This window comes from Tribolium castaneum, chromosome 4, assembly GCF_031307605.1.
Source record: "Tribolium castaneum strain GA2 chromosome 4, icTriCast1.1, whole genome shotgun sequence".
NCBI classification, from domain to species: domain Eukaryota; kingdom Metazoa; phylum Arthropoda; class Insecta; order Coleoptera; family Tenebrionidae; genus Tribolium; species Tribolium castaneum.
The window spans coordinates 4,879,145-4,892,579 of record NC_087397.1 but is presented as its reverse complement, the minus strand read 5'-3'; the positions used below and the strand labels follow the sequence as shown (position 1 = coordinate 4,892,579).

The window sequence follows — 13,435 nt, the reverse complement described above, 5'->3', positions numbered from 1 at the left end:
GTAATCGTGAAATAAGAGGCGGCGTGAGACTGGATGTTTGAAATTTCTTTCGGTACGAACTCTGCTTTCACCTTTAATACACATGTGGGTGATCCTTTATATCAAAATGAAGGAAAAATCCTTGGAATTTTGCGCGAATTTCAGCGCCGCAGATTTGTGTGAAGAATATTGTTTGACTTTGATTGACTGCACAAGGAATATTTCTAAAGCATTTGTCAGGATTCCAGATAGTAGGTATTGTGTTGTCATTAAAAGAATAATTTATTGTTTGATCACATGCAAAGTTTCCACTTCTCACCGCATGGATCTAGATCTGGGTATTTACTTTAAATTAAATTGAAGCAGTGTTACAGGTGCGTCCAAGTAACACTATAATGTACACGCAATGGCCTGACACAATGACACAATTAGGCGGAGACTAACTTGGCTTTTAAGCTATTATGAAATCGCATTATTAAATTAATAATTCAAGTGATCAGAGACTGGATGATTTTAATTAGTTCGCATCTAGTGAAGATTAAGTTAAGTGGACTTTCTGGTTAACAATAGCCATTGCCTGGTGTGATTTATTTTCACAGCGTGTAAGAAAGTTGTGATTAGTAGACCGGTTTTAATTAAAAAATGTTATTCACAACATTGCTTTGTTTGCGGTAAAACAGAAGACGCGATAAACGGGATAAAATATGCAAAAACTACGTCTTGTCAATAGGAGAAAATTAACTGTAACATGACACAAAGCTCTCTATCCCCACTTGTGGGTTTTCCTCGTGTCTGCAGGGTTTTCTTAAGTATTTCCTTAGGAAGAGGATCATTAAAGCAATTATTAATTTTTAACGGCTAAGTTTATCCCAGTTGAACAATATCCAGTATCATTTCCGCATGAATTATCCTTCCAAGCGGCTGCTCGATTTGTTTCGTCGATTTTTTCAGCCAACATCCTGTGGATTATTATGGGAAATGGCACAGAAGCCGTAAATTTATCGCCCAATTAATCTTTCTTCATTTTTATCTTCTTCACTAATTCAAACCAATACAGGATGCTGTTTGTTCACAATATGAACAAGTGTAATTTTGTAATACAACTCGTAGTATCATTACAGACCCAAGATGCACTTAGCTATCAATTAAGGGCACTCCCTGTAATTACGTCCAATTAGGTAATTCAAGATCGTACAATCCCACGAATTTTTAGAACTCCTAACATGCGAACTGATAACGCATTTGAATCTCAAACAAGTACAGGTGCATGGAAATGTTACTATTATGCATAGGTATGTTGCATGTGTTTTCCGCTCTGATTCGCATTTTTTCCTCGATTGTTGCTATTTTCAAGATACTAATATAATGGAAAGCCGGTAAAGTATTGTAGGTTTTCATGAATAATTGAAAAATTAAGTCCAGAGCATGATGTAACGGATTTTTCCCGCCTCAGTTTAGTTATTATATTAATCTCGTGTTTACATTTCCACGTTTTTATAACCTGATTACATATTGAGTACCCAAGTTTTGCAACTAATTTATAATAGGAAGTGTAACTGTAACCTCGAATTCATAATTTTATTTCTGTTTGACTTAAGGTGTCCTGTCGACATAAAACATGAATTATCATTAAGTTGCTCTTAATCGGATTTATTGTCTCGCCATATTTCAACAATAAAACTGAATTATTACCACTGATTTATTTATCTTTTGTGACAACATCTCTTCCAAATCGATAGACAATTACTGTTCTGTTACTATTTCTGGGTTTGTTTTGCTCAGATGTGCCAAGACTAAAAAATGAAAAATAATCAAATAAACAATTTCTGCCTTCTTTAATTGACGAAATAATTGTCCCTCCGGGGATTCTCAGCAGAAACTGGTGCTTACTTTCCTGCAGTTAGAATAATAACAAAACTTGACACTAAACACGTCTAATTATTGCATTCTGTGACGGTATAATTGTGATAATTAAGAAATGACTGAGAAATTTCATTTCTTCTGCCATAGACTAGGAAATGTGGGTTTTCGTCGTAGTTAATATTGAATGAATTGCCACCGCGTTCGATCGAATTTACCGATAACGCCTTTCCATTGGAACCTGCTGAGTTATCACCGGAAGCTTAACCGGAATTTAGTAATCTGGAGTTTTGTGTCTAATGAACCTAATCAGTCGGTTTTAGTGGCTGTGTTAATTATGGTTGTTACGAATAAGTCGGTAATATTAATTACTAAAGAAAACCATGGCTCGTTTAGTCAGTTACAAGGTGAAAGATGAGTCAACGACAACCTATTCAACGTTCGATAATAAAAACGTCAGAAACGGAGATGAAAAAATCGAAGAATTTAACAAGAACGATTCGCTGTGTTGTGGAAAAGCGTGGTTTTGTTGCGATTGCTTTAAACGCTGCGGCTCGGAAGAAACCGTTTCAGACGATATCGAATTCGCAATGGTTAAGTACGCACAGGTATTACGGTGTTCTAATATCCTCAAATCACGAAATCCGATTTTTTCGGTTGTTATTCTAAACAGATAATGGCTGTTTACCGAAACAACACTCACACAAATATTTGCTGTGGGTTTTAATAGCGTGTTACTGATTAAGATTCACACAATGTAGTTGGTTTTCCGATTTAGGGTTTGCAAATAACTCAATCCACTCCTAAAGAACATCGTAATGCCTTTTTCGTGTTTGGAGGGAAACAGGCAATCGAAAGTAAAGCGATCCTTGATTCTGATGGCAGCGAAATAGGTGCAACAGGAGACGAAAAACGCTCAGAAATTGACAAGACAAGCAGTTTTTTCTGTACAGTTACAGCAGGTATTCGATTTATTTTAACTGTACCTTTGAACACAGCTTGGACTATTCTTCATTTATAAAATATTGTGTGCCAGGCACGTAAACCTTGAGTTTGTTTAATGATGACCTCATCTATATGAATAAGTAATAAATAATTTAAGAATTAAATAACTGTTATATTAATTGTATATCAACTAGCTCGGCAGGTCTTTTTCACTATTTATTGTAACAAAAATGCACCATCTCCTAATATTGTTATGTAAACATGGTGTGTTTACTTTTTTGCGCTGTTCACGGAAGTTGTAAGTAAGGTTGATAACTTGGTGTTTACAATAACAACAAGAAATTGTACGTTTGTCGGCAAATTTTCCGTTTCCTACATGTTTGAACAATCTTAATTTCTTAATTAAGACGTCTGAATATAATAAAAGTACGAGAGGAAAAAATGGTGTTTCAGATAGCGTTATTATAATATTATATGGGTGGGTAATTAATTGCTTTCTCATATGGAACAATACTTGATAGTGTTAATAAACTGTTGAAGGCCAATTTAAAATGATACGCACAAACGAAATTCCAACTGTATTTTGGTTTCTATGAAATTGTAGACTTGATATTTTTCACGATAAAAGTGGAACGTAAAGCCGTTTTGTAACTGATGCCATTTGCAGTTACCGTACTATTATTAATTAAAACAGATCTCTTATAACGAATAACTTTACGAAAACTGTTTCGAAACCACAGGAAAATTTTTATGGAACATTAAATCAAAAAAACTGATTAAAACGTCGCCTAATTAATTATAATTACTATAATTGATTCCAATTAAGTCATTTCAGGGAGTAAGTGTGCAGTATGACTAAGCTTTCTGTGCATTTCATCAATTTAAATGTTATGTAGATACTAACCTGAATAATAAATATTGTTAACACAATATTGTTATTTTTGCAAGTATGATTCATTTTAGTTTTGCAAATTCAACAATAAATAGTAATTTTGTCGCTGTATCTACGTTTCGCAGTTTTGTAGCAGACATGTTAACGTGATTCACTGAAATGAATGGTGAAATTCGTATATTTGATGGAAAAGTTACGACACAATGAAACCTGTATCAATAGAATCAGGTGAAATGCCCAAATAAAATAAGTGCGTACTTATCGTTCGAGAAAACTTTTTGATTGCATTACAAAACTAGTGTTTTTTTGGCACGTGTGCTTTTTCCTCATCAGTTGAGTACATAGTATTATTTTCAGGTCGTTCCTACTTCAAAATATTGTGTTTTGTATGTCGTGTGCGATACAATGCTTGTTAAAACAGAGATAATATTGTTAATTAAAATGAGTACATAAATGTGTCGCCCCATTTTATTATCTTATCAATTATTGGCAGATAGGTGAGTATTTACAGGCAGGTTACACGACCATCTTTCGATGGGAAGGCGATTTTCGGTCTAAAGACAATAGATATCCCACTTAAAATGGTTATTGCCAATTACGCTAATTGAGCAAGATACATTACGTATTGTTTGCTCCACATGACCTCCTAAGACGGGGTAAACGAGCACTGTGGGCTAGTATTTTTGCGAGCAGAAGACCATAAATAGAAGCTGGTAGTGGTTTCATAATAAATCAACAAAAATATTAACTCGGTATATGAACAGAAGACAGGTAGTTTAACTCGTGAATTATATCGATTTCTAGATCATGACTCCAAGTGTACTGTTATTAAATCTGCGGATACAATAGTTCACAAAGTTCCCAGAACATTATTTCTTGTTCTGAAACAAAAGAGCCTTATGCTCACTTTCTCCACAGGGAAGTTAACACTGTAATACGGTTTCGCTCCGTCTTGCATGCTAGTGAGTTTCGTGGGTGGTTGGAGAAAAAACCGTGGAATTATCTCCATCGATTACATAAGGCGCTCTAGAAACACGCTGATTTTTGCACTTGTGACATTTCATTTTCGAATTCCTTCCTTTTTACGATCCTAGATCGATAATCTATGAAGTTATTGCTCCATACAGAATATCATAATTTACATAACTTGTTTAGTACCGAACGGCAGTTTTACTGCCTATTAAATGTCGTTCTGCTTATTCACAATAGACAACCTTTCTCGGGGCTTTTTTGTTTTTGTTTCAATCCCATGAGTGATTGCTGTTATTTAAATTTATCTCCGAGTTATCGCTCGTTCATATTTTCCACGTAATGACTGTTATTACCGCCATTAACATAATTTTACATTCTCGTGTTACAGATGATGTCAGTATATCAGAAGCACATTCATCACCCATGCTCACATCGCGAAATGGGAGCAAAAGCGCTACTCCTAGTCCAGTTGCCCCCGGTTCCCGAAGAGGAACTGGATCCGTTTCCAGTCAAGATTGGTCCAATGTTAACGCAGACGACGACATCGACAGGCTTGTGGTCATACACCAGACAAGGAGCAGTTTGTCAAGCCTGGGGGTAAGCCTACATCGAGCGCTAAACTACAATTTATCTCCACTGTGCATTCTCATTTATTTTGAGCTTTTGGCAACAAAACACCCGTCTCGCAGCAAACACGTATCTTCCAACGCACATGAAAATGGTATTCTTTTACCAATTAAAAAGTTTTTGAGTGAAAAACCCACGTGAAACTTGAAATTCAATCGCTAAGCTGTGTGCATACGTTCAGATAAAATCCACTACCACAGTTAATAACGTTTTATCGAATCTAAATTCTTAAAAAAAACGCATATGCTACTTCGAACAGTCCGGTTTTTTTCAAATTGAATGATTTTTAGTGACGATTGACATTTTATCATTACAATTCCACATTCTTGTTTATCATTATCAAAGTATTTGTGATCGAAGTTTGTAAATAAAGTAATAATTATCTTAGTAGCTTAAAGCCAGTAATCACAACGTTCTTGAATGAAAACTGTATTACAATATGTAAAGTTAATGCTGAAAATGAGTTTCCTAAATAACAATAAAACGGTGTTCATACAAGCGAATGTTGTTAAACTAATAAGAGGGCAGTCTTGTTTTACGTATACAATTTTTGAAAAATATTTGCTTTAAGGATAAAATTCACGTGTATGTAGATATTTAATAGCAAACGCCGGTTTAGTTTTTTTATTTTTAGCAGACTCTAGTTAAAACAAAGAATCTGGATAATTTAAATCCACCGTGCTAACTTTCAATATTCTGTATTCGAAAACTGTGCGCTCGTTCGGTTATCGACTTGTTTTTATGGAAAATTGGAATATTTAATTTTCTCTTCAGTGGCCAGAATAATAATAGTGAAAAACTGAAGCGTAACATACTTTTGTACAAAATTGTGTCCATTTAATTGCTGTTCGAAAGCTTATTTTCGAAAGCACTTTTTATCAGGCATTTAATTAAGATTTTGCGTCGTTTCGCTCTTTTTAATTATCGGGGAAATATCAGCCAAGGCCACTTATTTATACAATGCCTTACCTACAGAAACACACATCTGAGTAAATACTACACTAACATGCACAATTTTTGAGCAAATAACAAGCGTGCAAAGTTTGTGCCTTTGTTCAGTCACCTACTTTTCTAATCCCGATTTTTTGTAGATGCGGTCAGACTCTATGGCGAGCGTGTATTCAGGGGCGGGCGAGGGCCGTTACGGCACCGTGACAGTCCGAGGCCAAGTGGAGTTCGGTCTCCAGTACAACTACAAAGCCCGAGCTTTGGAAATTTTAATAAAACAGTGCAAGGATCTGGCGCCTGTGGACGTGAAACGGAACCGCTCCGACCCTTACGTCAAAGTCTACTTACTGCCCGACAAATCGAAAAGCGGGAAACGAAAAACGAAAGTTAAAAAACACACTTTGAATCCCGTTTTCGACGAAACGCTCAAGTTCCACATTTCGCTGAACGGGTTAGAGACGCGGACGTTGTGGCTAACAGTGTGGCACTCGGATATGTTCGGGAGGAACGATTTCTTGGGGGAGGTCATGATGACTTTAGAGAATAAAGTTTTTGATGATCCAACCCCCAAGTGGTACAACCTTCAGGAGAGGGTGAGTTGGTGGGGTTTAATTGGGAAGTTTGTGACAGGAGGGTTTCAGACCGAGCCTTTCGACGACATGTTATCATTCAAAGGTGATATCATTGTCTGTCTGAAGTTTGTTCCACCCGATATGACGGTGCACAAGAAAGGGAAGAGGTCGAGGGGCACCTTACATGTCTTAGTCAAGGAAGCGAAGTGTTTGACTGCGGTGAAAGCGAACGGGACGTCCGATCCTTTCTGCAAAAGGTAAACGTTTCAAGTTCGCAATTTTTCGCACGCGTTATTTGAAAAATGTTGCAGCTATCTCTTGCCTGATAAAGGGCGCAGTTCGAAACAGAAGACTCCGGTGGCGAAAAGAACTGTTAATCCGGTTTGGAACCACACGTTTGTCTACGACGATGTGACACTGCAAGAGTTGGCTGAACGGTGTTTGGAGTTAACAGTGTGGGATCATGATCGATTAGCGAGTAATGAGTTCCTAGGTGGTGTGCGATTTTCATTAGGCACTGGTAGTGTTTCATAGTGGCTTTAATTACGGATTAATTCGTTCGTTGTAGGTAAACATTATGGTAAGTCCGTCGATTGGATGGATGCAACCGGGAAAGAGTTATCCTTGTGGAAAAGCATGCTGGAGAGACCGAATTTTTGGGTGGAAGGCTGTTTGGCCCTTAGGCCGACTTTGGACACACGTGCGTCGTAACAAAATACTCAACAATACTGACATATCTAGGGTTTTGTAATAAAGCGTTCTTGCGTTATTTAGTATGTTTTCCAAATTTGTACATGGGTTAAAATGTTAATCATTTTTATGATGTAAGTAAATTTTTACTAGTTACTTATTGTATACCTTAATATAGGTAACCAATTCTAACAAACTGATATATTTTCATATTATATAAATAAATAGATGTTTTGTACCGTGAACCTCCTTTACTTAGTAATCCCACATCCTGCGTATCCCAAATTAAACAAATACGGTGAAACAAACAAAGAAAGTTGTTAACAACAAAATTTCTTACACAAAAAGTGTTTAATAAACAAATAATTGAAAAAAAAATAGTGCCTTTATTATTAAATTCTCCTCAACAAGTGGCTTTAATTTAATAAACGTTTTGTCTAAAATTATTTGCTCAAGAAATGAAATTTTACACCTCCTTGCATGTTTTTCAGGTAGGTACCACAAAAAACGTGACGAAAATCAATGAATCATGCTTGTTTCCCCACAGATTTCTTTTTTGTTGGTAACGTTTTATCCATATTCTTACACAATTTATTATTGTTGTGTTGTTTAATTTTATTCATTTTGTTATTTGCTGTTGTCGCGAATAGACGTCATAAATAACACCAGAATTTTAAGTTTCAAATTCTTTGGCTAGTGCGTGTTGAGTGTTATTACAGTGTGTGCTACTCCAGGGAGAAAAAAATGAAACAATCCGGATTAAAGGATTAGTCTGCAAAATGTACTTTCTTTTCAGAAAAATTACATTACATCTGTAGTAGTTTCCAGTAATTTAATGACACATTTTTCTATTTTCATTGATTTTTACTTCAGTAGGGCTGTAGCAGAAGCAGATGCCATAAAGATAAGTGCATTTTTTTATAGTGAGACTTTAATTAAATTTGTGACATTGGGATTGATTAAATTTCGTTTTTAATTTATTTTTAATATAAGGTAAGTTCATTTTTTTTATTTATCACCACGTGAGAAAATTTGATTTTTGATTTGTATTTGTATTTTTCCTTTATTACCTTCATTTTATAATAAATAATTATTGTTTACCTCATCTTTCTTCTCTTTTTTCCTGGCAAGAATGCTCTAAACCTTCAGTGGTTATTGGTGGACAAATAATACTAATTAATTTAACTAATTAGAGCATTTCTTAAATGTAATACGTATTGCACTTTACATACGTAAAATTATTTTTATAGTGTTTATATATTTAAGATGTAACGTAATATGTATGTACAATAATAAAGTTATGTACAAATACGTAAGTATTTTATGGGATTTCGTTTAATAAAGTCTGTTAAATTTCTATCGTCTTTAATCTTTATTTAAAAAGATGAGTGTAATCGTTCATAGTTTTATTTCTTGTAAAAGTTAAATAGTTATGTGATTTCTTATTAAATTTAAAATAAAATTGGATGATTTGCCGATTTAAAAAACATCGAGTTCTAGGTCTTGTGCGCGCTTTAAATTAAAAATTAAATGTTAATTTAATACTTTATGGCTTGGAATTTGGGGAAATTTGAGGACGCTTACAAACACGCCAAACTTTTAGACACATCCTTTATTTTTAAAATAAAATAATTCTACAAAATATTTTAGTATAAAATAATATGATCTGTTTTGTATACACACAAGTGCATCCAGAGTAACAAATTACAACACAAATCAATGAATAAACTATCCTACATGACGTTAGTATGAAATTATCTAGATTCTGGCTTATTTTTCGGCGGTTTAAACGTTTTGATCTTTTTACTCGCTTTTTTAGTTTTTGATTTTGAATTGGCTTGGAAAGACTGCCAACTTTCAACCCGATTTTGCCTAGATTCCTGCAACAAAAATGTTATACTTGCTCAACTCATGTTAATACCAGTGGGTGTAGTTACCTCAAAATTCTTCTGCCACTCTTTTTGAGCTTTCTGATTCTCTTCTTCCTCAATTTCCTGTTCTCTTTTTCTCTTTCTCTCTTCCTGATCTCTTTCCGCTAATTCACGCCGTTTCCTTTCCATATCTGCAAACAGTTTCATTGTGAGAACATAAACGGCATGTTTGTATTTATCAGGATCATCCTCTGGGATTTTGTCTTTTCCTTCTTTTTTATATTTCTTTCGCTTCTCGGCAAGCTACAAACAATGTTAATACAAAAACGTCGTGTCTCAAGCTATTTCATCGTAAACAACACTCCACCCTCAAATACGTACCATAATGTCGGTTCTACCCTTAGCCTCCTCAATAATGTCCATGCACTTTTGCCTGGTCTCAGGATTGTTCAAGATCTTCCAGGCCTTGTTCACTGCCTCAAAAGCCTGTTGCGCCCGTTCGGCATCGTCCTGATTCTTGTCAGGATGCACCAAAAACGACAGCTTTCGGTACTGCTTCTTCACCTCCTCAATGGGGGTCTCAGGCTCAACTTGTAGCACTTCAAACGGGTTTAGGTTGAGATAGGTGGAGCCGGGGCGCAAAAGACGCTCAATTTGTTGCTTAGAAGTTAGAACAGAGTCACGTTTTTCGATTTCTTTCACCTAAAAATTGGGACAAACACAGAGTTGTCTCAAAGAAAGGCCCAACAGAGAGCTTACCTCTGTGTAGAACTCGTCGAATTTTGGGTCCTCTTTCGGGCTCTTCTCTGCCATTTTCGCGTGTTTTAACAATGTGCACTATTTTTAAGTTTGTTGTTATTTTTATGATGGAGGAATGGATCTTTTTTGACGCATTTTGAGTCTTCCGTCTATGATAATTTTCGTGAAGCTGGTGGCAGTTCTGAATTACCGACGAACAGATAGATTCCTGTACCCGGTCGTCATGAAACCCACTCCCGGCTTGAGATGTCGCCTCAATTGAATTACCAAAATATTGCGCCAAAATTTAAAATACTGCTCCGATTGTTTTTGTAAAACTTTATGAAAAAGTGATACGCTGTTGTCAAATTGCTGGAATTAGTAATTTTCATTTATGCTGCCATAACACAATGTGGATATTCTGATAAGCTCGATAAGAGTTGATATCTACACACTTAACAATATTAATGTAACTTTAGAGGTCAAATAAAAACGATGATACTGGAGGCCAGACATTCGAGGCAAATTATCGCGTTTTATTCATCATTGTCTGGTTTTGAACAAAATTACCAGCGGGTGCGGCGTTAAAACGCTGCAAAATTTTGTGTTTTCGTATGAATTATGCAAAGCGTTTTTGTTTTGCAATATTTACTTGATGCACTTTCGTTACGCTTGGAACATTATTTTTATTGGGATAGGTCGGCGAGTTTTTTGATGAATGCAACAATTATCTCAGCACGAAAGTGCATGTTTGCCGGCAAGATAGACGCAGTGGCTATTACCAAAAAGATTATTTTCTCAACAACCCTTGCAATAAACTTTACTAGTCACGGACATTAGACCAAGATAAACCTTTTATTTGAGGTAATGTGGTTTTATTTTATCGTGATAACGGAGTTATTAGACAAAAGAAAACAAGATAATTTTATTTTATTGAATATAAATTTGGGTTCGGAAGTATGGAGCGAGCCATATTTTTCCTAAGGACTTTGATTTAATTGCAATCAACTGGTCGGCGGTGGTAAATTCCACGATTACCAAATAAGAAACCAATGACGTATGTTCCAGTTTATAAATCGCTTGAACATGAAGAATCAGAGCAAGCGAGTCGGTTTTGAAAAATCGTTAAACGAAAAAAATGGTCTTTCAGTTAGTGAATTTGAAATTGAAAAGAGGCTCCAATTAGTTAGATTAGGGCAATTATATAAACTAAGCCTATTATACACTGGCGGATTCTTGTATTAATTATAGCACTACTGACACGAATATGTCTATAAGCAAACCCAAAGCTAAATAAATGCGACAAGATATTTTACTGGTCCGCAAGTGCCAAATTTTTTGTGATCATTAAAGAGAAAATAATGGATTTCCGTGTCATTTTTGATTTGATGTGTGATTTTAACAGAGTTATAATTTTAAAATGAGGAAGTTCGCTAAACGTGAAATTTAATCATGCGTGCGTTTAATTTTAGACGTGGCCTTACACATTTTCTGTTGCCAGAGGCATTATGTAGAATATAGCCTTGAAATGTGAAGGTTGTTCGTTTGAGAATCTCTTTCCACCTACGAATAACTGTTTTAATTACCTACTTCACAACGTTTTAACCTGCAATTGTGTCAGATGAAATAACCACATCGGTGTAGTCCTAAAGGCAAAGGAAATTTTTGTAAAAAAAAAACATCGAAAAAATCTCAACTCGAATAGTATCATTATGTTGAGTACAGATGTGCAGAATAAAAGTGAATAAATCGTTCATTTTATTTCTGGGCGCGGACATCCAAAGATTTGTTAAATAAAAATGAATAATGAAGGTTACTCCATATCTTGTATCGCACAATTTTCCATACTCTCCAGCGGTCTAAAAATAACAATTTTCATAATAATCCAAAACATGATTGACTTTTGTGACTGACCCTTTAAAGATATCGCCTAAGAAATTCCTATCGAATTAATCTCGTCTTTAATTAAAAGTGGAGATAAGGAAGTACGATTTTGATAGAAAAGTGTTTCTATATCTATTACTTATTTTATTATAAAAGAAAATGCAAGGTAAATGTTGAGCAATAGAAATGTTACGATGGGACTTGTGACGTTTTTATGCAAACCTTTATTATATTGAGGTTAAGCTGTTCAAGAACAGACATGATGATAGCTTATCAGAGCGTTCTGCACCTTACCGTGCTTTACGTTTTATTTTAGTGTTATTATTATTAAACACGACCTTGTAAACATGACAGGTAGGCTCCAAAAATCTAAGAGTTTTATCTAAAACATCAACTTAGCTAATAAAAATGAAAATGTACAAAACTAGGGCTGTGGCCGTTTGCCAGGAACGAATTTTTTAAGGAAATTGTCATAAAAAAATCATCGCTTTTATTTCGGATGAAATTTATTTATGTCAATCTATTCCAAAACCTGCGTCAGCTTCCTAAATGAAATTACTTTCCTCTATAAATTTTGATAAAATCTATAGGTTTCAATTTAGAGATAGCTAATTAGAATAAGTATTTATTCGAAATGATATTTGCACTGTCGATAAATGTATGTCAAAATTTTTTGCAAATTTGTTTTAGGAAAGTAACGGCCTTGTTTCTGTTTCAAAGCAGGAAATAATATTCTTATCAAATACGTGCTTATTGAAATAATTTAAAGATTTCCACAGCCATTTTAAGACTTTAAATAATTTTGTAATCGATAGCCCAGAGAAATTGTTATTTTTAACAATAGAGTTTATTACATACTTATTTATTCACTATTTCTGATATTCCCAATAAAAGCGAATATTCGACGCATAACCAGAGAAAAATTTATTTTGTGTACAGAAATTTAGTACAATCACAAGTACAGTTAATTATTTTCAGTCAACTATAATTGATGCTCCGGTTGATTAATGCTTGGGTAGAATTGATTAATTAATTGTTAGTTGCATGACACACAAGTGGACAAAAATCAAATTAAAGGTTTCGCATTCTGGTAACTGATAAAAGTGGCAGTATGTGGATGTTATGGGCCACTTTTTTTCTTAAAAATTGTTACTAATTATTAATAGAACTCAAAAATTCCTCTTACTTTATCGGTTTAAGTACAAAAGCAACATTTTGCATTTATGTTTTTATTGTTACCAAATGTTCTCACGACGGTAATGTAGAAAACACTTGCTAATTAGTCGATTTATTTCCACACCATCAATCGATAAAAAAAATAATTTTCATTAATGCACGAACACTTTTTCGTGCGAAATATTATTTAATTCTTAACTACTAAAATATGAATTTTAATTAAAAAATGGTTTTATTTCACATTGGGATTTAGCACAGTTTTCATATTTCACATTAATGAA

The 13,435-nt window shown here is 34.6% G+C and overlaps 2 protein-coding genes across 6 annotated transcripts in view; one reads left to right on the top strand and one right to left on the bottom strand.

Annotated features, from left to right (window-relative positions):
- LOC664073 (uncharacterized) overlaps window positions 1-7,730 on the top strand; it is a 37,517-nt gene extending 29,787 nt beyond the window's left edge. For all 5 annotated transcript variants that reach the window (XM_064356434.1, XM_970090.5, XM_015985085.2 and 2 more), the window contains 5 exons: window positions 5,037-5,245; window positions 6,367-6,816; window positions 6,865-7,052; window positions 7,107-7,315; window positions 7,364-7,730. In XM_064356434.1, coding sequence (XP_064212504.1) covers window positions 5,037-5,245; window positions 6,367-6,816; window positions 6,865-7,052; window positions 7,107-7,315; window positions 7,364-7,506 — 1,199 coding nt within the window. In that variant the 3' untranslated portion in view covers window positions 7,507-7,730. The remainder of the gene's footprint in view (window positions 1-5,036; window positions 5,246-6,366; window positions 6,817-6,864; window positions 7,053-7,106; window positions 7,316-7,363) is intronic.
- A 1,352-nt stretch (window positions 7,731-9,082) lies between these two features.
- On the bottom strand, window positions 9,083-10,344 carry LOC664081 (uncharacterized protein). The gene is made up of 4 exons (XM_970098.4): window positions 10,116-10,344; window positions 9,738-10,058; window positions 9,423-9,659; window positions 9,083-9,365 (listed from the first exon to the last, which is right to left on the bottom strand). The coding sequence occupies exons 1-4, from the start codon at window positions 10,167-10,169 to the stop codon at window positions 9,240-9,242; spliced, it is 738 nt and encodes a 245-aa protein (XP_975191.1). The 5' UTR covers window positions 10,170-10,344; the 3' UTR covers window positions 9,083-9,239.
- Between the last annotated feature and the right edge of the window lie 3,091 nt (window positions 10,345-13,435).

Excerpts from the sequence above, each read along its gene's own strand:
- LOC664081 (XM_970098.4), bottom strand. The coding sequence starts at position 10,169 with ATGGCAGAGAAGAGCCCGAAAGAGGACCCAAAATTCGACGAGTTCTAC. Across the intron at positions 10,059-10,115 it reads TCGACGAGTTCTACACAGAG|GTGAAAGAAATCGAAAAACG; the intron begins GTAAGCTCTCTG and ends CCCAATTTTTAG. Across the intron at positions 9,660-9,737 it reads AGGGTAGAACCGACATTATG|CTTGCCGAGAAGCGAAAGAA; the intron begins GTACGTATTTGA and ends CATTGTTTGTAG.